This window comes from Hermetia illucens, chromosome 3 (assembly GCF_905115235.1).
Source record: "Hermetia illucens chromosome 3, iHerIll2.2.curated.20191125, whole genome shotgun sequence".
Lineage (NCBI taxonomy): Eukaryota > Metazoa > Arthropoda > Insecta > Diptera > Stratiomyidae > Hermetia > Hermetia illucens.
In genome coordinates, this window is record NC_051851.1 from 116,156,829 (window position 1) to 116,182,135 (window position 25,307).

At 37.4% G+C, this 25,307-nt stretch overlaps 1 protein-coding gene across 6 annotated transcripts in view; it reads left to right on the forward strand.

Moving 5' to 3' along the window:
• LOC119651094 (cartilage oligomeric matrix protein) overlaps nt 1-25,307 on the forward strand; it is a 213,232-nt gene that overhangs the window by 86,732 nt on the left and 101,193 nt on the right. For all 6 annotated transcript variants that reach the window (XM_038054447.1, XM_038054451.1, XM_038054448.1 and 3 more), the window contains exon 4: nt 20,527-20,590. In XM_038054447.1, coding sequence (XP_037910375.1) covers nt 20,527-20,590 — 64 coding nt within the window. The remainder of the gene's footprint in view (nt 1-20,526; nt 20,591-25,307) is intronic.

The window sequence follows — 25,307 nt, forward strand, 5'->3', positions numbered from 1 at the left end:
ATGAACTTCAACTCCTTCCAGGACTTCGCGAGACGCTAGCACTCCTCCTCTACTGTTCTGCGCCAAGTGATCTTGAGGCGACCCACTAATTATTCTCAATAAACGAGGAGATAATGTAAAAGGGAGCTAATAAGTTAATTCTTTGGGCCAAAAATGTCGTTGGCTATAAAAGTTGTTGGTGGTTAATGGCTCATTTTCCATATTAAAAATATCCGCGAATTCTCGGCATAGTGTTTTAAGGTCTTTTATTGCATATTCTGGTACGTGTTCTACGTTCAATGTATTTAACAATTTTTGCATTCTTTGTGTGTTATGCAATTTATCGGTATTGTTGTATACAGAATAATCCGAAAGGTGTTCCCATTGAGGGTTGAGGTTTTTGATTTTTACTGTACTTGAAGTGGTGTTTAGGATTTTAACTAGTGGGTTTTGAGGAGAAATAATTGATCCTGCTAAGAATATTCCGGGTTGTATTTCTTGTCCGGGTATAACTATGTCGTTTAAGAATTGATTGTTTAGTTTGCGTATTACTTCGCATCTGGGCGGGATTAAGATTGTGTTCCGTGTAGGACCATCTAGAATTGGAATTTCATGAAGAATATTATTGATATTAATTGTCAATATCCAGGTGTCATAGTCGATTATTGCCCTATGTTTAGTAAGGAAGTCTAAACCTAGAATCGCATCTGCGTCTAGTGGAAAGTCATTAGCAACTATTTGGAATGTGTGCTCAATTGAAAAAGTACTATCGAATTTTATATGGGTTTTTGTTGCACCAATTGATTCTTTTTGTACCCCAGTAATGCCCTGTATTGTGCATGTGTTATTTGGATAGTATATTTGATTATTGTCAATTTTTCCCCGTTTAAATATAGAAATGTCAGCTCCTGTGTCTATTATAAAGGTACATGTTGCGTTGCACATGTCAACGAAAGCTCGTACAAAGCTTGTGAGCGATGGATTTATAGTATGGAATGTGACCTTTCTTATTGATTTCCCCCCAACCGATTTTGGTTGGTTCCTAGCACCGACTGAGGGGGTTGGGATTCCCCCGAACTCAAATGGTTTATATTTTGTCGGTTGTTACTGTTGTTCCAGAAGGGTCTTCGGTAATTGTTGTTATTATTTCTGAACCTGTTATTTTGGTTGCGGTTATAATTTTGGTTTCTATTTGGAGTATTGTTTCTGTTAAAATTTTCATATGAATTTCTATTTGCGGTATTATTAAAACTTTGATTATTACGTCGGTTTTGGTTATTGAAGTTATTATTGTGATTGTTACCTCTTCTGTTTGTTTTGTAATGATAGACATTTTTGGGAATTGGTTTATCGACTGCAATTGCCTTTGCAATTGTGTCGGATAGATTTGTAAGATTACCGGCACGCAAAATTAATGAGGTTTCGCTGTTCGAAACATTTTCCGCTATTGTTTGCATTGCAAATTTTTCGGTTAATTTCTCTGCAGTTTCGCCCTCTGCGACTTTTTCTGATATAAAGGCTCTTGTCAATTGCCTTGACAAGTCCTCTATTTTATTTGTAAAATCAGTTAATTTGGTATTTCCCTGTTTACAACTTTTAAGTTGTGCCAGAACGGCATCAGACGATATTTTTATAGAGAATTTTACTCTCAGTTTATCGATTAGTTTAGTTATTGTGTTTAATTCCTCGGATACCGTGTATTTGGCTTTGCCGGTTATCCGGGTTTTCACAAATTTAAGTAGAATACCTTTGTGTTCTACTGGTGTGAGTTCGTTCAATAGTGAAACTGACTCAATGAAGGATTCTGTTTCCTCTGGGTTTCCGTCAAAGTATTTGACTAAAGCTGTGGCTGTTTTAATGTCGAAAGCCATGTTCCCTAATTGTTGTTTGTCTAATATTGAAAGTATTTCAGCAGATAGTTGCTGTATTTCCTTGCAAACTCCCTTAATTAGAGTTGCTGTTTTAACGTCTGTTCGTATATTTTGTTCAGTCGATTTTGCGTCTATTAGTGTTTGTTCAATTAATTCGCGTTTTTCACGTATAGTTTTTTCACTGTAAGGACGATTTACACTTTTCCGTAGATTTATTAGTGTAATTTGAAGTTTCTCTTTTAGAGATTCTAATTTGTCCATTTAGAAAAAGCAAAGAATAACATTTTCAGACATCTACTTTTATATTGTTATATTGTCGTGCTTTCAATCATGTGATATAAATACTAACATTATTTAGAACAAACAAAAAAATCATTTATTATTTATTACTATTACATTTATTAAACTATCATAATTCTAATTTGGAACAAACATTTTTTTTTTTTATATTATTTTACTGATTAACTTTATTATTTTTTTTTGCATTTTTTTTAAATAATTTATTTCTTTTTTAACTTTGGTTATTAAATATTTATACTTGTTGGTCTCTTCTGGTGTAGCTGCGATTTCCTCTAACCGTTTATATTTTATGAACTGCCGCTGGAGTTCTCTTCTTCGTCCTCCTTTAGCGCTGACAGATTCGTTATTGGATAGTCGTTTCGTACGTTTCTTATATTCTTCTATCGTAAGGCGTCGAGGTCCCGCAAGTTTATCATCAACCGTAGTTGTCGATGTTGATTCTGACGGCTTCCAGCGTGGTGGTTGCTCTCCAATTTTATATAGTGTTATGCCTCCATTGTTTTGCTCTGGTTTTTTGAGCAATTGCCAGATTTTCTGGTAAAGCTGGTCGAACTTTTCCCCAATGTCGTTCATTTACACGACCTTGATTTCCAAATTTTCACGATAATAAGTAGAAACGCTAGTAAGCAGAAGTCTTTAGACTGTTACTTATGTATGAAGTCTTTAGACTGTCACGGTCGCCAAATACCTTGTTATTCACTTTATCATTGCCTACTATGTATTATTTTCTCTAAAAATACTGTAAACTTATCATTGCCTACTATGTAATATTTTTCCTAAAATACTGTAAATTGATATGTACCGGCCTACTAAGTATAGGTAAAAATTGTATAAAAAAGGAAATATAAATTAAAAATACGTAGTTCGTTGGAACTATCAAACTCAAGCTTAACGTGTTTCATTCTGTGGAGTCCAAGCAATTCGCTGCTCCCATAATTTACACTGCTTGATTAGGTCATTGTGGAGTTCAGGCAATTGCTGCTCCCATAGCTGGTTAGTCTGGAGTTTTGGCATTTAGCTGCTCCGACTAACCATAATCTAATCTAGAAAGAAAGAAGAATAAGGTATTGCCAAGTGGACTGGCAACAATCACATAAGGTGGCACATCACAGGGATTGCCAAGTGGACTGGCAACAACCACATAAGGTGACACATCACATGGCGACCGTGACAGTCTAAAGACTTCATACATAAGTAACAGTCTAAAGACTTCTGCTTACTAGCGTTTCTACTTATTATCGTGAAAATTTGGAAATCAAGGTCGTGTAAATGAACGACATTGGGGAAAAGTTCGACCAGCTTTACCAGAAAATCTGGCAATTGCTCAAAAAACCAGAGCAAAACAATGGAGGCATAACACTATATAAAATTGGAGAGCAACCACCACGCTGGAAGCCGTCAGAATCAACATCGACAACTACGGTTGATGATAAACTTGCGGGACCTCGACGCCTTACGATAGAAGAATATAAGAAACGTACGAAACGACTATCCAATAACGAATCTGTCAGCGCTAAAGGAGGACGAAGAAGAGAACTCCAGCGGCAGTTCATAAAATATAAACGGTTAGAGGAAATCGCAGCTACACCAGAAGAGACCAACAAGTATAAATATTTAATAACCAAAGTTAAAAAAGAAATAAATTATTTAAAAAAAATGCAAAAAAAAATAATAAAGTTAATCAGTAAAATAATATAAAAAAAAAAAATGTTTGTTCCAAATTAGAATTATGATAGTTTAATAAATGTAATAGTAATAAATAATAAATGATTTTTTTGTTTGTTCTAAATAATGTTAGTATTTATATCACATGATTGAAAGCACGACAATATAACAATATAAAAGTAGATGTCTGAAAATGTTATTCTTTGCTTTTTCTAAATGGACAAATTAGAATCTCTAAAAGAGAAACTTCAAATTACACTAATAAATCTACGGAAAAGTGTAAATCGTCCTTACAGTGAAAAAACTATACGTGAAAAACGCGAATTAATTGAACAAACACTAATAGACGCAAAATCGACTGAACAAAATATACGAACAGACGTTAAAACAGCAACTCTAATTAAGGGAGTTTGCAAGGAAATACAGCAACTATCTGCTGAAATACTTTCAATATTAGACAAACAACAATTAGGGAACATGGCTTTCGACATTAAAACAGCCACAGCTTTAGTCAAATACTTTGACGGAAACCCAGAGGAAACAGAATCCTTCATTGAGTCAGTTTCACTATTGAACGAACTCACACCAGTAGAACACAAAGGTATTCTACTTAAATTTGTGAAAACCCGGATAACCGGCAAAGCCAAATACACGGTATCCGAGGAATTAAACACAATAACTAAACTAATCGATAAACTGAGAGTAAAATTCTCTATAAAAATATCGTCTGATGCCGTTCTGGCACAACTTAAAAGTTGTAAACAGGGAAATACCAAATTAACTGATTTTACAAATAAAATAGAGGACTTGTCAAGGCAATTGACAAGAGCCTTTATATCAGAAAAAGTCGCAGAGGGCGAAACTGCAGAGAAATTAGCCGAAAAATTTGCAATGCAAACAATAGCGGAAAATGTTTCGAACAGCGAAACCTCATTAATTTTGCGTGCCGGTAATCTTACAAATCTATCCGACACAATTGCAAAGGCAATTGCAGTCGATAAACCAATTCCCAAAAATGTCTATCATTACAAAACAAACAGAAGAGGTAACAATCACAATAATAACTTCAATAACCAAAACCGACGTAATAATCAAAGTTTTAATAATACCGCAAATAGAAATTCATATGAAAATTTTAACAGAAACAATACTCCAAATAGAAACCAAAATTATAACCGCAACCAAAATAACAGGTTCAGAAATAATAACAACAATTACCGAAGACCCTTCTGGAACAACAGTAACAACCGACAAAATATAAACCATTTGAGTTCGGGGGAATCCCAACCCCCTCAGTCGGTGCTAGGAACCAACCAAAATCGGTTGGGGGGAAATCAATAAGAAAGGTCACATTCCATACTATAAATCCATCGCTCACAAGCTTTGTACGAGCTTTCGTTGACATGTGCAACGCAACATGTACCTTTATAATAGACACAGGAGCTGACATTTCTATATTTAAACGGGGAAAAATTGACAATAATCAAATATACTATCCAAATAACACATGCACAATACAGGGCATTACTGGGGTACAAAAAGAATCAATTGGTGCAACAAAAACCCATATAAAATTCGATAGTACTTTTTCAATTGAGCACACATTCCAAATAGTTGCTAATGACTTTCCACTAGACGCAGATGCGATTCTAGGTTTAGACTTCCTTACTAAACATAGGGCAATAATCGACTATGACACCTGGATATTGACAATTAATATCAATAATATTCTTCATGAAATTCCAATTCTAGATGGTCCTACACGGAACACAATCTTAATCCCGCCCAGATGCGAAGTAATACGCAAACTAAACAATCAATTCTTAAACGACATAGTTATACCCGGACAAGAAATACAACCCGGAATATTCTTAGCAGGATCAATTATTTCTCCTCAAAACCCACTAGTTAAAATCCTAAACACCACTTCAAGTACAGTAAAAATCAAAAACCTCAACCCTCAATGGGAACACCTTTCGGATTATTCTGTATACAACAATACCGATAAATTGCATAACACACAAAGAATGCAAAAATTGTTAAATACATTGAACGTAGAACACGTACCAGAATATGCAATAAAAGACCTTAAAACACTATGCCGAGAATTCGCGGATATTTTTAATATGGAAAATGAGCCATTAACCACCAACAACTTTTATAGCCAACATATCCAGTTGAGTGATAACTCAGCGGTATACACAAAAAATTACCGTATACCTGAAGCCCACAAAACAGAAATAAATCGTCAAGTCAAACAAATGTTGGACGACGATATCATTGAGCACTCAACATCGCATTTCAACTCACCTATACTACTAGTCCCTAAAAAGTCATCAACAGGAGATAAGAAATGGCGTTTGGTAGTTGATTTTCGTAATCTTAACAAAAAAGTGGTAGCAGATAAATTCCCACTTCCCAGAATAGATGAAATTCTTGACCAAATGGGTCGAGCCAAATATTTTTCCACTTTAGATTTACTATCTGGATTTCATCAAATACCTCTAAAACAATCATCGCGAAAATACACAGCTTTTTCTACAAACCAGGGACATTACCAATTTACCCGCCTACCCTTCGGACTAAATATTGGTCCCAATAGCTTTCAGAGAATGATGACCATAGCATTATCAGGTTTATCACCCGACACAGCTTTCTTATACATTGACGACATAATAGTCACTGGATGTTCGAAAAACCATCACTTAAAAAATCTAACGTCAGTATTTCAGTGCTTACGAGCCAAAAATTTAAAGTTAAACCCTGATAAGTGTAAATTCTTTCAATCAGAAGTAGCATATCTTGGACATCAGATCTCTGCCGAAGGAATACAACCTGATCCTTCAAAATTTGAAGTCATTAAACAATTTCCAGTACCAAAAAACCCAGACGAAGTAAGACGATTCGTCGCATTCTGTAATTATTACAGACGTTTTGTCCCAAATTTCGCTGAAATTGCCCTACCTTTAAATCAATTGTTGCGTAAAAATGTGAAATTCGAATGGACACCACTGTGTAGCACTGCATTCGACATCCTTAAAACAATATTAATGTCCCCGCCCATACTTCAGTACCCTGATTTTAAACAACAGTTTACAATATCCACAGATGCATCCGAAAATGCATGTGGAGCAATACTATCACAGACAATAGATGGAACTGAATTGCCAATAGCTTTCGCTAGCAAAACATTCACTAAAGGTGAAAAAAATAAATCTACCATAGAAAAAGAACTAACAGCAATTCATTGGGCAATAATGTATTTCAAACCATATGTTTATGGAAGACATTTTATAGTAAGAACAGATCATAGGCCACTTATTTACTTATTTGGGATGAAAAACCCATCATCGAAACTAACACGGATGAGGCTTGATCTAGAAGAATATCAATTTGACATACAGTACATTAAAGGTAAAGAGAACATTGGCCCAGATACATTATCTAGAATAGAACTAGATATAACAGACCTGACAAACCTGAAAAATATCTTGCAAATACAAACAAGAGCAATGACCAAAAACACAAATCAATCAAAACTCATTCACAATACTTCAGAAAACCACATTACTAACAAAAACATGCAGCCTGATCAACTGCACGTTTTCGAGGTTCTATCACCTAATGAAGTAATGCATTTACCGGAATTGAAATTTAATATTGCGCAATATAAAAATAAAAATACTGATATAGAGATAAACATAATACATAAAAATAAAGTCCAAATAAAGCGGTATATAAATCTAAATAATAACCAATCAATTGAACCCGCATTAGTGCAGGAACTCACAGAGTTGGAAAAATATCTAAATAATAGGTTTCAGATCAAGACTCTGAAACTATCGGCCGAAAGTGAATTATTCACTATATTAAATACAACCGCATTTAAAACGCTAGCGAATCATACTTTGAAAAATATGGATATCCAAATATACAAACCACTAATTACGATAACGGACAAATCGAAAATAATAGAAATATTGCATAATAATCACTCTACTCCAACAGCAGGACACATTGGACAGAGTAGAATGTATAAAAAACTTCGTGAAATATACAAATGGAAAAACATGAAAAAAACAATCGCTAATTATATTAAAAACTGTAGTTCATGTACAAAAAATAAACATCAAAAACAAAATAGGGAATTACTAGAGATAACAACAACACCAACCAAAGTATTCGATACCATGTCCATAGACACAGTTGGACCGTTTACCAAAACCAACCAAGGTAATAAATACGCTGTAACTATGCAGTGTGATCTGAGCAAATATGTGATAATAATACCTATTCCAAACAAAGAAGCGAACACTGTTGCAAGAGCAATTGTCCATGGATTCATATTAAACTACGGACCCATGAACAAAATAAAAACAGATCTCGGTACTGAATACAAAAATCAAGTATTCTCAGAGATATGTAAATTGCTAAAAATTGAACAAATATTTGCAACACCAGCTCATCCTGAAACCATAGGAGCTCTAGAACGTAACCATAAGTGTCTAAACGAATACCTACGAAGTTTCGTTAACGAAAACAAAGACGATTGGGATGATTGGGTACAATACTACTCTTTCTGTTACAACACGTCACCCAATTCCATACATGGTTACACACCATTCGAGTTAGTGTTTGGAAAAAAAGTAAATATACCCTCAGAACTCTCTAAAACAAAACCAGAACCAATATATAATTACGATTTGTACAATAATGAACTAAAATACAGATTACAAAATTCCATTAGCAAAGCCAAACAACTTCTAGAAAAAGCAAAGAAAAAGACAAAGAACCAAAATGACCCAAAATGTAACCCATTATCATTGAAAATAGGAGATCAAGTTTTGTTATCCGTCGAAAACAGACGAAAACTAGACCCATTGTATGAAGGTCCTTATAGCATAATATCAATTGACAATGTAAATTGCCTGATAAAAGACCAGGACAATAAAATATCTAAAATTCACAAAAATAGGTTAAGACGAATAAATAAATAAATAAAATAAACAAAATTGCTTTGAAATTGCCTATACTGTTATAAATATAAATATACCACCTAATTAATCAATACCAATACAATACTATTACAATAAGTAGACTTTAAAAATATTACTCATTATTGTTAAAAAAAGAAAAAAAAAAAAAAACTTCTAACTATACATAATATAAACAATAAAGAAAAAACGAATTGTCTACCGTTCCTAAAGACAATTCATTTTTTTCAAAAAGGGGTAAGGTGTAAAATACTGTAAACTTATTCACTTTATCATTGCCTACTATGTATTATTTTCTCTAAAAATACTGTAAACTTATCATTGCCTACTATGTAATATTTTTCCTAAAATACTGTAAATTGATATGTACCGGCCTACTAAGTATAGGTAAAAATTGTATAAAAAAGGAAATATAAATTAAAAATACGTAGTTCGTTGGAACTATCAAACTCAAGCTTAACGTGTTTCATTCTGTGGAGTCCAAGCAATTCGCTGCTCCCATAATTTACACTGCTTGATTAGGTCATTGTGGAGTTCAGGCAATTGCTGCTCCCATAGCTGGTTAGTCTGGAGTTTTGGCATTTAGCTGCTCCGACTAACCATAATCTAATCTAGAAAGAAAGAAGAATAAGGTATTGCCAAGTGGACTGGCAACAATCACATAAGGTGGCACATCACAGGGATTGCCAAGTGGACTGGCAACAACCACATAAGGTGACACATCACAGTATGCTGTTCTTCTTCATATTTTTAATTTGTTTACTCATTTGATTATCACCAGTATGAGGGTTAGGAGGTCCGCTGCGGCATGGCCCCCCATAGCACGATAAGGTCAAACTTACTCACAAACGGTCATAGTAGACGAGAGGCTTGGATCCTGGAGAGTCGCATATCACCTTCAAAAAGGGCATATCATCCTCAGAGGGGGACCAGTTGGGGCCAGGGAGCTATATTCCGCGTAAATCTTTCAGTGATTCATCCACTCTGTACTACGACACCTTCACTTTTCTTTTGTATATTTGGATAATATTCTAATCACGTCCTCCTTTGAGGCTGAGCGCTCGAGTGCATTTTTCAAAGTTTCTCTGAGGTCGATCTAGAACTCGATGTTGTGAAATGCATTTTTTTATAACCGCAGCTGATATTTTTCGGCCACCTGATAACCCCTAAAAAGTGATTTAGAGCTCCCCCCTTCCAAATACGGTTAAGAATATGTTTCTGCTCCTAGGTCGCCCTATCAATCTATCCTTAATGTTTATTTGTCTGGGCCGAAGATAAAGGACTCCCACCTGATTGCGTGGCTTCTAGAGCTGGCAAAAGCTACACTTCTGGCATTCCGTCTGTAAGACGCAGTGCTAGACGTAAGGGCCACCAAAAAGCGAACCAAATCTGGCAGCCGTTAAGCTTCTTTCCAAGCAACTGAACCCCGCTCAACGAGACTACAGTTCCTATGATCGTGAGTTATTAGACGCACGCATAGTGAACATATATATAAAAATATTTAATACTCGCAGCAAGGTAATGAGAACAAAACTTTCTTAAGATTTTGTCTATAACAAAATATTATTTCCTCGGAAACGGTTATAGCTATTGACACCAAATTTGATGGAAAAGTGGCAACTATAATCGCTCACGCATATAGTGAGTTACATGATTCTACGTCGAATTTAGGTGAGGGAGGTCCCCATATATGCAAAACGGGGGTGTACATTTTTTTTAATCAAAAATAGTCATGTGGGGTATTAAATGAAAGGTCTCGGTTACTTCCGAAGCCGGAGTTAGTTTTGGCATTTGTTGGGAAGATAGGGAGTGTGAGGGGTCGAAAGTGATGAAATTATGCAGTAATTTTAGGCAATAATATTAAGCATGATCCTACCATGGAATAATATATGGATATATTGCGTGCTAGGAACTAATGGGGCAAATGTCCACTCAAATGTTTTTATAAAAGAAATACACAAAATCTTTCGTACCTGAAGTGTCCAGCTTCCGCATTGCCGACTTGTCATTGTTACTGAATTAGCTTGAAGTGTAAACAGACAGCACATGGTTCGTCGTTTTCTTGGTCTTTAGACTAACTTTGCCTGCACTATTCTCCAGTGAAAAAGACCCTCTATACAAGGATAGTGATTAACATATAATGTGAATACTACCCCGGCAAACGGGGGGTAATTTTTCAACACCGTGTGGTTCTTGGATTCAAATTAGATTAATGACCTTTTTAGAAAAAAATGCAAAGTCCTTGCACAAACGGTATATCGTCTATAATGATCATAATGTAAAATTACAACGTTTAGAAAGCCAAGTAACTTTGCCAGAGCACACCTTTTACTTACAAATAAATATTAAAGAAGAAACCTTTAAGAAACAATGCGAACTATATTATGTCATTCGTCAAACATTTTTATTTGCTATTTACATTTAGGTTAGTCATTATTAGCAAACAGAACGCCACAATCTGACTCCACACTTTTACGTAGGCGCGAGAATTTATTAATTGCTATGCTAATGACAATTTGTATTTACCAGTGCAATAACAACAGCGAAATAGTTAACGATTGAGACCCACAATGTCGCCGGGTTCGCTTTTTAATGTTTTCGAGTTGCTTGAGGAGTTTGTAGGATGTAGCGTGCCCTTTTTTGGTCACATTGCAAAAGCATAAATCTAATGTGTACTCGATTATTCGAGCGCTCTCGATTATTTGCTATTATTCTAAACGAATTGGTTAGAAAGATACGATTCCACAGTGGGTTGGCTTCATGGTAGTTGGAATTGCGATATGATTTCCCCATAATCAATCTAGTCTAACCATAATTGCGGAGAATTACTGTAACGAATTCAAATTTTTATGATCGAGAAGCCGTCATGCAGGAAGTCAACGCCACTTTTAATTAAAAGTAATTTGCGTAGAAGCGATTCGAAGTAGGTCTCAGTTTTGCCGGATATCTTAGGCTCAATAGACTCCACTCCACAGTGCTAGTAGAGATCCATTGCCAGAAATGGTCAGAAAACACCTGAGTTCCTTACTCATTGGCTGAAGCGTGGACCACCTCAGATCATATTGTCAACAAATTGTAGATGGCATCAGATCAGATCGAAATCACGGCGCAATGGCGCATTCCCAATGATTTGCTGCTCGCTACCAATGCAATACGATGCCTGACCACAAATTCACCTGAACTTTACGAATCTCAGGTAGCGACGCCTGTGTAATCTGTGACTAAACAGCAGGTGATCAATTTTCAAGATCTCGCGATATCGGAGACTTATCCAGAAACGGTGAGGACGTCCAGGTTTCGGGTGATGCGTTTTTGCCACACCCGGTAACAGCTCATCTGAAATTGATTTATGGTTATTAACTAGTCACTTTCCTTATTGATGATTTCTGAAGTCGCACTTTTGATTATCCATGTGCAGTTTAACACGTTGTGTGCACATGAAATGGTGGAAATAGATTTAGTTTCAGAATTCCTGGTAATTAAACCATTTCTCGAGAATATGCCTTGGCTGTCATGTGGATGGTATGTTTCCAGGAGAACGCTTATATTTTTTTTTGGCGAAGGTATTTCAACTACAAAGAGATCATAATCCTCAATTTCAGATGCAATGTAACGTGTTAAAATGAATATTCATTGTTTTTATTAGGAAAAAGGTTCTCCAGAATTTCTGATTGGTTTCATAAAACATTTTTTCACCTTCAACCGTCTTGCTCTGCGGGATCTTAATGGGATGTTCGTTAGCAAGGCAGAAACTAAATGGTGTAAAATTTTGATTTCTTGCCCATTTGCTTGCCAGGCCTTTTTATGAGCATTAAATCCCAATTCCTTCTGCTATCGGGCAATATATTTCTGGTATCTCATTAATTTTCGGCCCAATTTAATGCCTAAATATTTGCTTTTAGGGCAACCGTGACGACAGAAATAGCTGCAATGATGTGTGGAAGCCATGTTCCTCCAGACTGTGCAGACTCGGTGCCGCAAGACAAACAACACAAAACATAATTTTTACATTTTTCTAAGCTGTTATTGTTAAGTGTTCTAGTCACACGCGCTTGGCCGCTTTTATTGGTTTGTTGTTAAATGGTGGCCACTGTCTGTAAAATTGACAAATTCTTTGATTGCACAATGAAAAAAGTTGAGGCGACTTGAAATATGGGACATTTAGATGCGTCGGATTTGCTGGGCTTGGTAAGCAAATCCAGGTACGAACTATTCAGCTATAAATTTACAACGTTAGGGCGGCAATAAATTATTTTATATGGTTGCGAGGGTTCTTATGAGTTTTAAATTAAATTTCCACGAATTAGCTCATCGCTGCTCTGGATTCTACAGGTACGTGTTAGAGGGATCTCACGGTATTCTCAAAGTTTCCTTTAAATGTTGCCGTCTCCGGGAGCTGTGCATGTACTCGAACAACAAAATCTTTGGATGTGATTTGGATTCCACGTTTCATTTACTGAATATATTTCACCTATATTTTCTCCATGTATTAACATTACGTGTTGCGAACCGGTGGAGCGCTTTGATTGAAGTCATACCCTCAAAATTTAATTGTTATTAATTATAGTCAATGACCATTTTTAAGGTTTTGTTTGCAAAATCGGTTCAATGTCTGTCTGTCCGTCTTTTTTTTTTGGTTCCGATGGAAGGTGGAAAGCTTCACAACCCACCGCAGGCTCCTGCCACACGGTTATGTGGACTCTTACCCACTAAAATCACCTCCTTCTCCGTCCACTCTCCCCGCGGAACTCCCATTTGGTATTACGTCGCGGGGCTGGATCAGAATTTAATCTGCGCTCATGTTAATATTTGTGTTACTCTTGCGTTCATTCTTTCGGATAAGTTCTTCCTACCTACTTCGGTCCATATCCCCTTTGCTTTCACCATAAGTTCCATTATATTTTCGAGTGTAAAGTGCTCCTCGGTTGTAGCTTCTAATGTAGCCCTTTGGGCTTAGAATCTGGGGCAATGAAAAAAGACGTGTTCTGCGTCCTCTCTATTTGGGCACTTTGGGCAATATGGCGAATCATCACGCCCAAATCGATACAGGCATGCTCGATAGCCTCCGTGTTCGCTCAAGAATTTCGTTACTTCGCCGTGGGGTCGCTCGATCCATTTCCGGATATCCCATATGATTTTGTGAGTCCAGCGGCCTCTTTCTGACTCATCCCACTTCTCTTGCCATTCCGCGACAGTTTCAGTTCGTGCGAACTGTTGCCGACGCGCAGGAGATTCTACGGTGAGGTACGTTCGATCGTAAAGTCGTTGTATTTCTTTCGCCAGGATTTCAACCGGGACCTGCTCTCACCCAAGCTGCTTCATTGGATCTGGTTCTGTAAGCGCAACATGGTTGGAGTACACTTATGCGATACACAGCTCCAATCTTTCTCTTATTTACTATATATATATGTCCGTCTGTCAATCTGTCTGTCTGTCTGCCACACGCACTTTTCTCAGAAACAGCTATACCCATTGACACAAAATTTGGTGAGAAGGTGGGAACTGTGAACGCTTAGACATGCAGTAAGTGATATCCTTCTAGGTTAAGATTTAGGGGCGGTCCTCATACATGTAAAAGGGGGTGTAACATTTTTTTCACCGAATATAGTCATGTATCAAATGAAAGGTCTCGAAAACTACTTTTCAAAGCTGGTCTTAGTTTTGAGATTTTTTTTTAGAAAGACGGGGAGTGGGGGGAGGGGTGGAAAGTAACGATTTCTTTAACGGACCCATTCTCAGAAACTACCCAACCGAAAGATCGGAAAAAATTCATGAAGCTACCTCTATATGGTTCCCAGGCCTCAAAATACTCTCCATATCGATATCTGTTCAAATTAAGTTAATAATAGTATATTACCATATTTTTGGGGAAATTGAATAAAACCCCCCTTAAGTTTATATGAAGCATATTATCCCCAATGCTGAATGCATATACATAACGGGCTACGTACAAATGGGATAGTTCTACAATCAAATATACTCACAGAAGAAGCACACAAAACCTTTCGTACCTGAAGCGCCTATCTTCCGGTTTCCCCACTTGTTATTCATGTACATACGAAATCGGAATTTTTTACCTTCAAATTATAAAAATATATACTAGCACCTAAGTACCAATACACACCTAGCTGGCAGATATTCTAATTGCGGATACCAACCGGGAGCAGTAAATTGCCCTTGGGAAATTAATTAGACCCTTTATGTTTATATTTGCATGAGGTAAACTGGAAAACCCGATGTGTCAAACAAAACCTTATTAAAATCGAGTCAAAGTTTGTCTGTCTGTTACATTCAATTTACTCGCAAATAGCTAAACCTATTGTCTCGAAATTTAACAAGAACGTGTGATCTGTGAATTCCTTTACGTATAGCATTTCCTGCTGATATATACAAAAGGAGAGTGCCATTTTTTTTCATAGAATATGGCTGTGTGGAGTATCAAATCAAAGGGCTCAATTAGTACATTTCCAAACTTTGATATTTTTGATATTGGGTGAAACAGGGGAATGAAAAGTGAAATAGGTTACGTTTTCAGAATCTAACCAAGAGAAACATTTGAAATTTAGGCCTCAAAACACATCCCATTTCGTCATAACTTATACTGGCTTCTGACTAATCGGGACCTTTGATCTGATACCTTACATGAATATATTCAGTAAACAAAAATGTTATACCCCGTTTTTGCATATATGGAGACTCCAACCCCCCTCTGCCGTACCAATAGGAACAACCGTTTCTGAGATAATAGGTGTGACCGGCAGACAGACAGACAGTAAACCGATTTTAATAAGGTTTTGTTTTACAAAAAACATTTTAGGTAGGTAAAAATTATAAGACACTACACATTCTGCGGCAATTCGAATGATTTTCGATATTTAAAGTTGATTTCTAGCAAATTTTGTGTAGATCATGTTAATGGGTAAAGCAAAGCAGCGGATTGCGAGGGAATTGAACATTTAAAAAATTAACATCAATTAGAAAAACCCTTGATTGAAAGTGCTCTGATTATTTTCCGGAGTCGATGTGCGGTCCGTGACTTTATTCCAGGCCCTGGAAATTGTGGTGAGAAAAGGTAAAAAATACGGCTAAGATTGGATAGCCCACAGTCCTTAAGGCAGAATTGTTCGCGGATAATCCTCACATCGATATTAGTATCTTAACTTAACTTAGGTTTAGACATGTACGAAATATTACCGCACGAACAAAGCATACCATACGGCGCTTGATATTGCTGCGAATACAGTCTCTTAAAGAGCAGCATAAAATAGTCACAATGGCCTTTCATGAAAGTCACTTGCTTTGGAAAGAATATTGTGCTGTCTAACTTTTAAGGACGAAAAAAATTCATCTCGGCGGCAGTTATCAGTTATCATTTCGGTGGTTCGAAGACAGAACGAAAGCTTTCGAGGGAAGGACAGAATGATGGTGGAAGTGTAGAGGTTTGAGCTACTATAAGATACAACGAAGATTCATAAATTCGATTCTTCATGAAGAATTTTACAACAATGTGGCAAAAATTGCGATTTATATTTCAGCAACATAATGTTGGAATTCAGGTTGCAAAGGTTGTTGAAATGAACTTTCAGTAGAAACAAGGTCGCAACAACTGGTATCCAAACTAGGTCTGCTTCAGCGTGTTATCATTCCATTTTAGGCATGTTCTGCCACATCTTTTTTTCAACCATAGATATTATCCTTATAGACTCTCTAGGCTGAGTCATCCTCACACATAAGGATTAAGTGACCCGCCCACCGTAACCTATTGAGTCGAATTTTATTCACTAGAAGTAGCGTAGTCAGTACTGAGAGATTCGGAAAGAAAACCAGCTTGTTCTCAGTTGAGTACGCTTTCGAGTTACTTTAATGCATCTCAGTGATTATCCCTGAGGAGAAACCTTAGTTGCTAACATTCTAAATATGAAAAGCAACATGAATAAGCCCACTTTCTCATCACGAACAAATTATATACAGTTATCGATTGGGAGGTACATCGTGTAAACTGTGCCCACTCTCCGTCGTTGACAGTTTGCAGTAATGACTTCCCGTGAAACTTCCACTGCGATTATTCCGTGAACGATGAAATGCAGATATTAAAAATGCAAGGGAGGGGGAGGGGGGACAATGAAAAATACGGATGAAGTTACTCCACCATGGCAAATCCTAGTAAAGCCAGACAGCCGTTTTTTTCGCTTTTTCTAGAAATTTTTGTCTTGCCTTGAGCATGCGTAATAATTTCTCCAGCCCGATAGCATAGTTTATTATTGAAATACAGAGCAATTTACACACCCATCTCCAGAAAAAAGTTGTTTTTCTACTGCCACGCTAGATGGCGCTGCGATCATCCTGAAGAAAAAATTGAACGGCATTTTAACGTACAGACTTACTTACAGTCCGCAAACTAGAATTATTAAAAAATATTAAAAGCTAAATTTTTGGTGCCGTGTTAAACTTTTTTTTTTGGATTTTTATGTTTTTTAAGGCTTCTTAAATGAATAAAAAAGCTACTGAATGGATCGCAATTATCCTAGTTTGCTAACTCGATCGATAAATACGAGCTTTATTACGTGTCCGGATAGCTGAGTGGTTAGAGCGCAAGGCTGTCGTACGGAAGGTCGCGGTTCAAATCTCGCTGGTGGCAGTGGGATTTGTATCGTGATTTAACGTCGGATACCAGTCGACTCAGCTGTGAATGAGTACCTGAGTCAAATCAGGGTAATAATCTCGGGCGAGCGCAATGCTGACCACATTGCCTCCTAGTGTACCGTTACGGTCTTGAATGAAGTGCTCTAACACACTTCAAGGCCCTGATCCAACATGGATTGTTGCGCCAACGATTATTATTATTATTATTACGGCGGTCGTCATAAATCTGGCATGTGACATATTACATGTTTAACAATCTAATTTCTGAACAACTCCGAATATCAAAAAATCACTTTGCCCATATATTCTACACTATATCTACACTATAACTATAACCGAAAAGATGGGGCATCTTGCGAGAATTTCTTTAACGTAATGTCGACAGGTAGACATATACACTGAAAATGATGCGACTATTGTGGGATCAATTGCATGGCATAACTCACGACGAATTTCTCGTTTTTCCTCAATTCACTGCCAATCCGACTTCCTGATCAATAAATTTACGGTATCTAACCCCACCCGACGAAATATTTGGCTAAAGTGCCCCGACGACACTTTCCATGTGCTACTCCCATATAACACCACAGAAGGAACCTTAGCACAGAAGCTTCTCCGCATTTTGCGCAAAGCATCTAAGACAGATCCAACGTTCTTAATGTGTTAGACGATATCAAGTTCGGTACGACCGTCTGCAAAAACGGCTCCTTCGAGGTAGTTGACCAACGTCTCTGATGCCCTGCCCATTAATGCACATGAGAAGAATGCCAGTACCCGTTGGACTGAGAGCTTGGCTTTTAATGGTATTTACCTTTTCTCAGTTCGACACTATTTGTCTCTCTTTCCAAATTAAGAGCAATTTAGTCAAGGTTCATGAATCAGTGAGAGAGCAAACGGAAAACAAAGGCATGTGAATATCAAGAACATCGCCGTTAGCAGGAAGAAATGACTTCGGTGACAAAATGCAACCGTAGTGGACTCCGCTTTGGAACTCGAATTTCAACATGCCTCATCATAAGTTGCTTTGATCACAACTGGTAATTTCTCTGAAATGCTTCTCCCCGTAGAGCACTCGGGATGTCCCCCTATTGACAAAAAAAATAAATAAACCTTTCGAAATGTTCCTTAATGTTTTTCGGGATTATTTTTGCTATTATTCTTTCAATGACAGAAGCATGCAACAGGGCTGAAATTTGCGGGATTCTTAACAATTATGTCTTTCTTTCACTCTCTGGGAAAGCTTCGGGATCCCCCGGTAATTCCGTTTAAGTCGGCGAAGCACCACAAGACAAGAACTACACTGGATGTAATACTATTACTCGTGTTGCAGTAAAGTGTCCGTTCCTATCTTCCTTCCTTCAGCTACTCATCACTGTCATTGTGGAGGCGACCATTGATGATCCTGATCGAGTTAGGAAAGGTTTGCAGCTATATGCCAGGTCTTCCTTTATGCAAAATTATTCTACCTCCTTAACCAGCGCAATAATACGCTGTATTTCGCGATATTCGCCGCGATACTTAAGCGCAAGCGCATCACTTTCATACATTCATCGATCCGTTTCCAAGTTTAGGCAATCAGGAGACACTTGTGGCGAACATTTGGAACGTGGCCAAGAGGCAAAGAGCAAAGTATTCTCAGCTAGACTATTAAGGCACCCTCGAAAGACAGCTGGGTTATATAAGCAGTTGATCACGATCACAGTGTCTAACACCTTACTATTGAAATGTTCCTTCTTCTATTCTCGTAGTCAATAATACCCTGATCGATACCGGCTCCAAGTAATGAGGGATGAAAGTGAATTTTTTTAAAATGTTATGTAACCTTATGTGTGTCTGTCACACGCACTTTCCTCAGCAACAGTTATACCGGTTATTTTTATTCTCAAGAACTACCAAACCAAAAAATCAAGAAGCTGCCTCTATGGGGCAACTAGATTCGAGCTCAGGTTGCTTCATATCGGTATTTGTTCAGCACCTTCGCAGTATTAAATATGGTGGTGATAAAGTTGGCCAGAGAATGACAAGATGGCTGTCTTGCGCTATATACTATATATAAATAACAAAAATTACTGTTTTTGCCTGTCGAAATTACCAAACAATAATTTCTTAAAAACTCCTGGCCAAATAAAATTTAGGAGGATATCAAATAATTCTGACAATGAAAAAGAGGAAATTTCAGAACAAGAAAAATGAGTGGTGTCAGAAATGAATTCATTATGCGAGATTCATAGTTATCTGTGCGACAAGAAGGAAGAGCGAAGGAAACAAAAGTTAGAAAGTGATACTTTAAACCCTTCTGGGCCTAAACAATAACATCCATTATCAAATGAAACCAATAATGTATGGTTCTTGGTTTGGAATATCAATCTTGCCTTCTTCATAGAGGAAGTCTTAGTAAAATTGAACATAATTATTTGCTAACTTTTTGAAATTGCATCTAATCAAGTAATTATGCAATTTGTTCAAGATAAGTGTTAAAAACGACTAATGGCAAACTCGTTAGATTTCGCACATCCTAATATGGCCTAAAGGCCAATTTCCGTAGCAATTTTTACTACGTTTTAATTATATTGGTAATTTCCAGCTCTGGAGACTCGGTAAATTTACACCGATGATATCTCCTGAATGCAATATTTCTCATTTCTCTGTCAACTAAAACCAACAATTTTATTAAATGCTTGATCACGTTTCAAATATTTTATAAACTGCCGGCGTCTAATTGGAATGGTAACTGCCTAACTCAGTTGTCTTGCATTTAATGGATGCACTTACTTCGGAGCATACGCCTAGGGAACCTGAGCGATATCTGGCCCATTGGCGGGAATAGATAGCGTACAAATCCTGCCTTATTATGACCGTTACGCGACGTTTTCCAATTAATTTGAAATTAATATTCGCCAACGATGCGCTGATGATTTTGCGCATTGATAGAAACATAAACCAGTTTAGCGATGGCAGCCAATAAGTTATGGAATTTATTGAAATAAGAGAAACTTTTAGAGTAAATTGATATCGTAAAGTTTTCTAAGTATTCGGTTAAAAGTTCACGTTTCATGTTTTATTTTTACTTGCAGTGGCATCGGCGGAACTGGAGCAGTTTATTAAAGATGATTTCGTAATTTCGATGCGACATATTAGGTGAGTAATTAAATGAAAATTTCCATTTAAGTAGTTTTTACGAAAAGCGAAATTACCATACGCAAATGGCTGCTGAAAACTACAAACTGAGCCTTGATGAGTGCATTGTGTTTACATTCTAACATGGCAAATTCTCAAAGGATGCTTTCAAAGTCACAAGCGTTTTGATTTTACCAAAGTACCAAAGTAGTTTCGCTCGTCTTTTTGTTGTTTACACACAGAGTGTTGAACTCCCGTCGAGTTTTGAAAAGAGCTAGCCAGGAACCGTGCTAGCACCCGACTTCTCCCGTCTGCCGCTAGTCTCATTTTGTCAAGAGAGTTGGCATTCATCTAGTGTAGGCTGCCTTTCTTTACGAGCAACCATCGCCCTTAGCTCTCCTCTTTTGCGCTTGTGTATGGCTTTAGGCTCCTTAGCAAGAAAAGCAATGCGGATCACCCCCGCGATCACCATCACGGTCGATTCAGAGACAGTACGAATGACTTATGTCTTTGAAGTAGAGCCAAATAGACTGCGTTGAACTCATCAGGAGATGTCGTCGCCTGCTAGACGTAGGACCACCGATTTTTCCCATTACCCGACTTACTCCAACTACAATCAATCTGCTGTTGCTTTGACTTGCTCCAAAAGGTTCATCTTTGAGTCAAGAGTCAGTCAAAGGTGCTTTAGCGTTAGTTTTGAATCGTTTGTCGACTCGTCAATCGATATGGGACGCAGGGTCGGAATTCTCTTTTTAGTCATGATGACTACTTCGGTTTTTTCCAGTGCAAGGCTGAGGCCATGTGCTTACCCGTCGCATCAATATACCAAGTCTGCTTTGCTCCTGTTCGAGAGTGCGTCCAGCAAAAAGCGCCGCGACGCTTTTGGCATGTCGGCTCTAGGATGGATCCTTGCGTTACCCCGATTTGACTTACACCCTCCTCTGCCCTCGAGTGTCGCCACTTGGAAAGCATTGTCTAGTGTGCCTAGAATGTCTTTCCATCTTACCGAATTAAAGATATTTCTAACGTTAGGCGTTACGAGGAGCACCCGTCAAGATCGGCGGCTGTGTATCTCTGATGGACGAACGGCGTCTACAACTTACATGACAGCACTGGCTGTCAATCTCCCCACTCTAAAGCGGAACTTCCGTAAGAATAAGTCTTCGGCAGCACGTATCGTTTTAGCGAGTTTACTTTTGACGGGCTTTTCGAGCAATTTCAAAACAGTACCCCTTAAGTGCCAATTGACCTGCATATGATCACTTTTCATGAATTATCCTCTTGAGTCATTTTAATAACTTAGTTTCTTTACATTGTATTCATCTAAATTCACTTCGATTCTTTTCCGTCTTGAGACAATCGGTAACAATCAATTCCATTAGAAAACTTTCCATTTTACATTTCTCAGCGATCACCGTGTATAGTAAAGTACTTCGGTTTTAGTTTTGTTCGGAAGATCACGCCATCGCGATTGAATAATCGCAGAATCGAAAATCAGCACAAAAATCGGTAATCGGTCTGCCTTAATAAGTTTTCCGCTGAGATCCACCAATTCCCCCTGGCCTACGTCTTCTTTTCTTACCATAGACTTTGCGAATCATCGTAATCCTTACGGATTAAGTGAGCCAAACAACGCATGATATCGCTCATAAATTTTATCATTATATAGGCTACGGAATCCTCCATTCTCTTGTAGAGTTCAGTAAGGTCTTTCACCGTATGGTGAGACATTTTGAGCGGAACAATTTTTATAAGCTGAATAGGCTGTTGGCTCTCTTTGTTGTAACTGTTATTAGTTGTGATTTTCAAAGCTAGGAGAAATTATCAACGGTATCAAAGTTGTAGTCTTCTATTTTTATTATTTTCATTTGGCCAGCGTCATTTGATGTCGTTGCCTTTTTGGTTTATGATGCTGACGTTGCCACCATATATTTTTTCTTGACTTAATTGGTGTGCAGCCCAAAATCTCGCGGCGCCTGCGTCAATTTAAAGAGGATGGTACCTCTTGCAGATCACTTCTTCCAGGGGCAGATTAAAAAGTATGCACGATAGGGCATCTCCTTTTCTTAAACCGTTATTGATATCGAGTGGTCTCCAGAGTGATGCAGCTGCTTTTATGAGCACTCGCACATCAGTCAGGGTCAGCCAAGTCAGTCTTATCAACTTCGCCGGTATACCGAATTCTTCCATGGTCGTATCCAGTTTTACCCTGGCTTTGCTATCGTAGGTGGCCTTCAAGCCGATCAAAGAAGGTGCAACTCATGGCCATATTCCAACAATGTTTTCATCGCTTGCTGCACAGGGAAAATCTGATTTATTAACTGTTTTGCGTGGAGGGAAGTATCTTCGGTAATGGCCGCTGATATTCTGGGCATATGGGCTATCCGGCCTAGCAAGATGTCGGAGAATGCAGTGGCGAAAAAGATTTTTTCCGTTAATATACGAATGTATTTTTAATCTTTATATTATATGTTACATATGATATTATATATGTATTTCATATATGATATTGTGCCATACCTTATAGAAAATGAGTAAGAGTGTGCGAGATTTCGAATGAATATGATTTCTTGGTTTGTTGACTTCAGCGCTACAGCGCTGTCGTGCAGTTATTGCTGCAACAATAAAGCAATCGAAAGGATCAACATTTGGTTTTCCACCTTTCGACACAATGTAACATGACGGTCAAGAGTCTCAGTTATTTTCTTCAGATGTCCACTATCCTTCTTTCTTGCAAGAAACATCTTTAAAAATTTCAAGCATTTTTTTTCGCCTATACATATTATAGACAGCACTTAGCAACGTGATACCTCTATAATTGCTGTACTATGTGATATCTCCCTTTTTAATTGTGGCACAAATAATGCTTCATTGCTAGTCATCAGGCATTGATTCCCTGTCCCACACTTTGAGCATAAGTTGATGAATCGGTTGATGTAGTAAGTCCATATTTAACCAGTTCGGCTCTAATTCCATCGGCCCCTGGCAACTTACGGTTCTTAAGCCGATGGATTGCATGGACTGTCTCTTTCATATTTGGTGGTGGCAGTATCTGTCTCTTGTATTTAGCTGGTAGAACCTCCAACTCTCCGATATTTGGTTGTTGAGTAGCTCATCAAAAGCTACAATATGCCAATTCGGTCGAAAGTCAGATTTCTCTCTTTGTCCCGGCAGGGTGTGCATCGAAATGTATAAGACCTCATCCTGCTGACTTGTTGGTAATACTTCCCCGCCTGGTGCAGTTGCTCAATGTACTTTTCGAATTCAAAAACCTGTAGGGGCGTGAACATTATTACGGCTTATATTTCGAAATTTGCCTCGCAAACGCAGTATGCACAGCCAAAGTCTGGCGTTTGCAAGATTTTATGCTCCATCGTGGGAACAAATCCACATTCTCGCCCTTCAACCTATGCTACGCTTTCACCACTGTTTAGCAGGCGTTTTCTAGGTTTAATACTCCATCGTCGATACCTGCCCACTGCAACCTTTTCAAACATTAATAACAAACAGGAGGCTAACTCTGTGCAAAATAAGAAAATTATCCATCTATAAAATAAAGCTAAGAATCGCGTCATTCATTTGTGGTAAACTTTGGATTTTCCAAATCAAACATATTCATAAAATTAGAAAATCAACGACAGTCTTTGCTTCTGATTTATTGAACGGCAAAAAGCCAAATCCAAACTTTCCTTGGAATCAATTTTTCGTAGGCGTTTCCTATGGATTTACTGGATCATATAGACAGAAGCCATGCACCCACGCACGCATGATAATGAAAAAGATACAAAAGTTGAGTGTTTCCAGCTACAAAAATGGTAACCAACATAAGTCGCTGATTTATGAATTGGCAAGTTTGGTTTTTGGCGCATGCCCGAATATAAAAAATGGAATTATTATTCAAATTATCATAACGACATTATAAAATGTTAAACCACTGCTTGAACGTTCATCAGTACGTTCTGCTCGACCTTCTAGTTTTGGTCAATTCTCATTTCGTGCGTTTGATTGACTAAAGAATACATTTAATTTTTTGATATATTATTGTGTTGTCAATGTGTGAAAAGCAATAACTTTTATTCTCACGAACATTATTCAAGACCACCAAATAATAAGAAGATTCGAACTATTTTATAAGAATTTATTTTTTCAGAAAATTCTCGGAATCCGAATATATATCAAATGGCGTTTGGATATTTTTTAAATGGAAAAATATTTTAAATATCGTATATGGAAAATCAACAGATTATAATCATATTCTTATTCAGATTTAAACCGCAAAGTAAACATCCAACACTTTCGTCTAAGAAAGCAGCAAACTTTTGAAATACTTCACATTTTTATATCGGCGACCAGTTGTCTTAGCTATGGAATAGGAAAAGGAAAGACTCCTTACGTTTTTTTTTTCATTTTATCTATCTACGCTTCTTTTTCTATTCGATATTTCCGGGAATGGAACAAAAATGGAGCATTTTTCTACGGCCAAGAATCATTCCTGGTTTTTGTTGTGATGCATTCGCACAATGGTTGGTTTATGGCAATACATTTCAAAGAAAGCAGAAATGTTTTACAACACCTAAAACTAAAAAACCTAAAATATAAGCGTTTGATTGAAATCGGGATAAAAATACATTTATTTATTTATTTATTTATTTATATTTGTTTCATCCAGCATCACGAAGTTCCCCTACCTCTCTCAAATCGACTGACGTCCTCAACTTGATATTGGTGGTGAGATCGT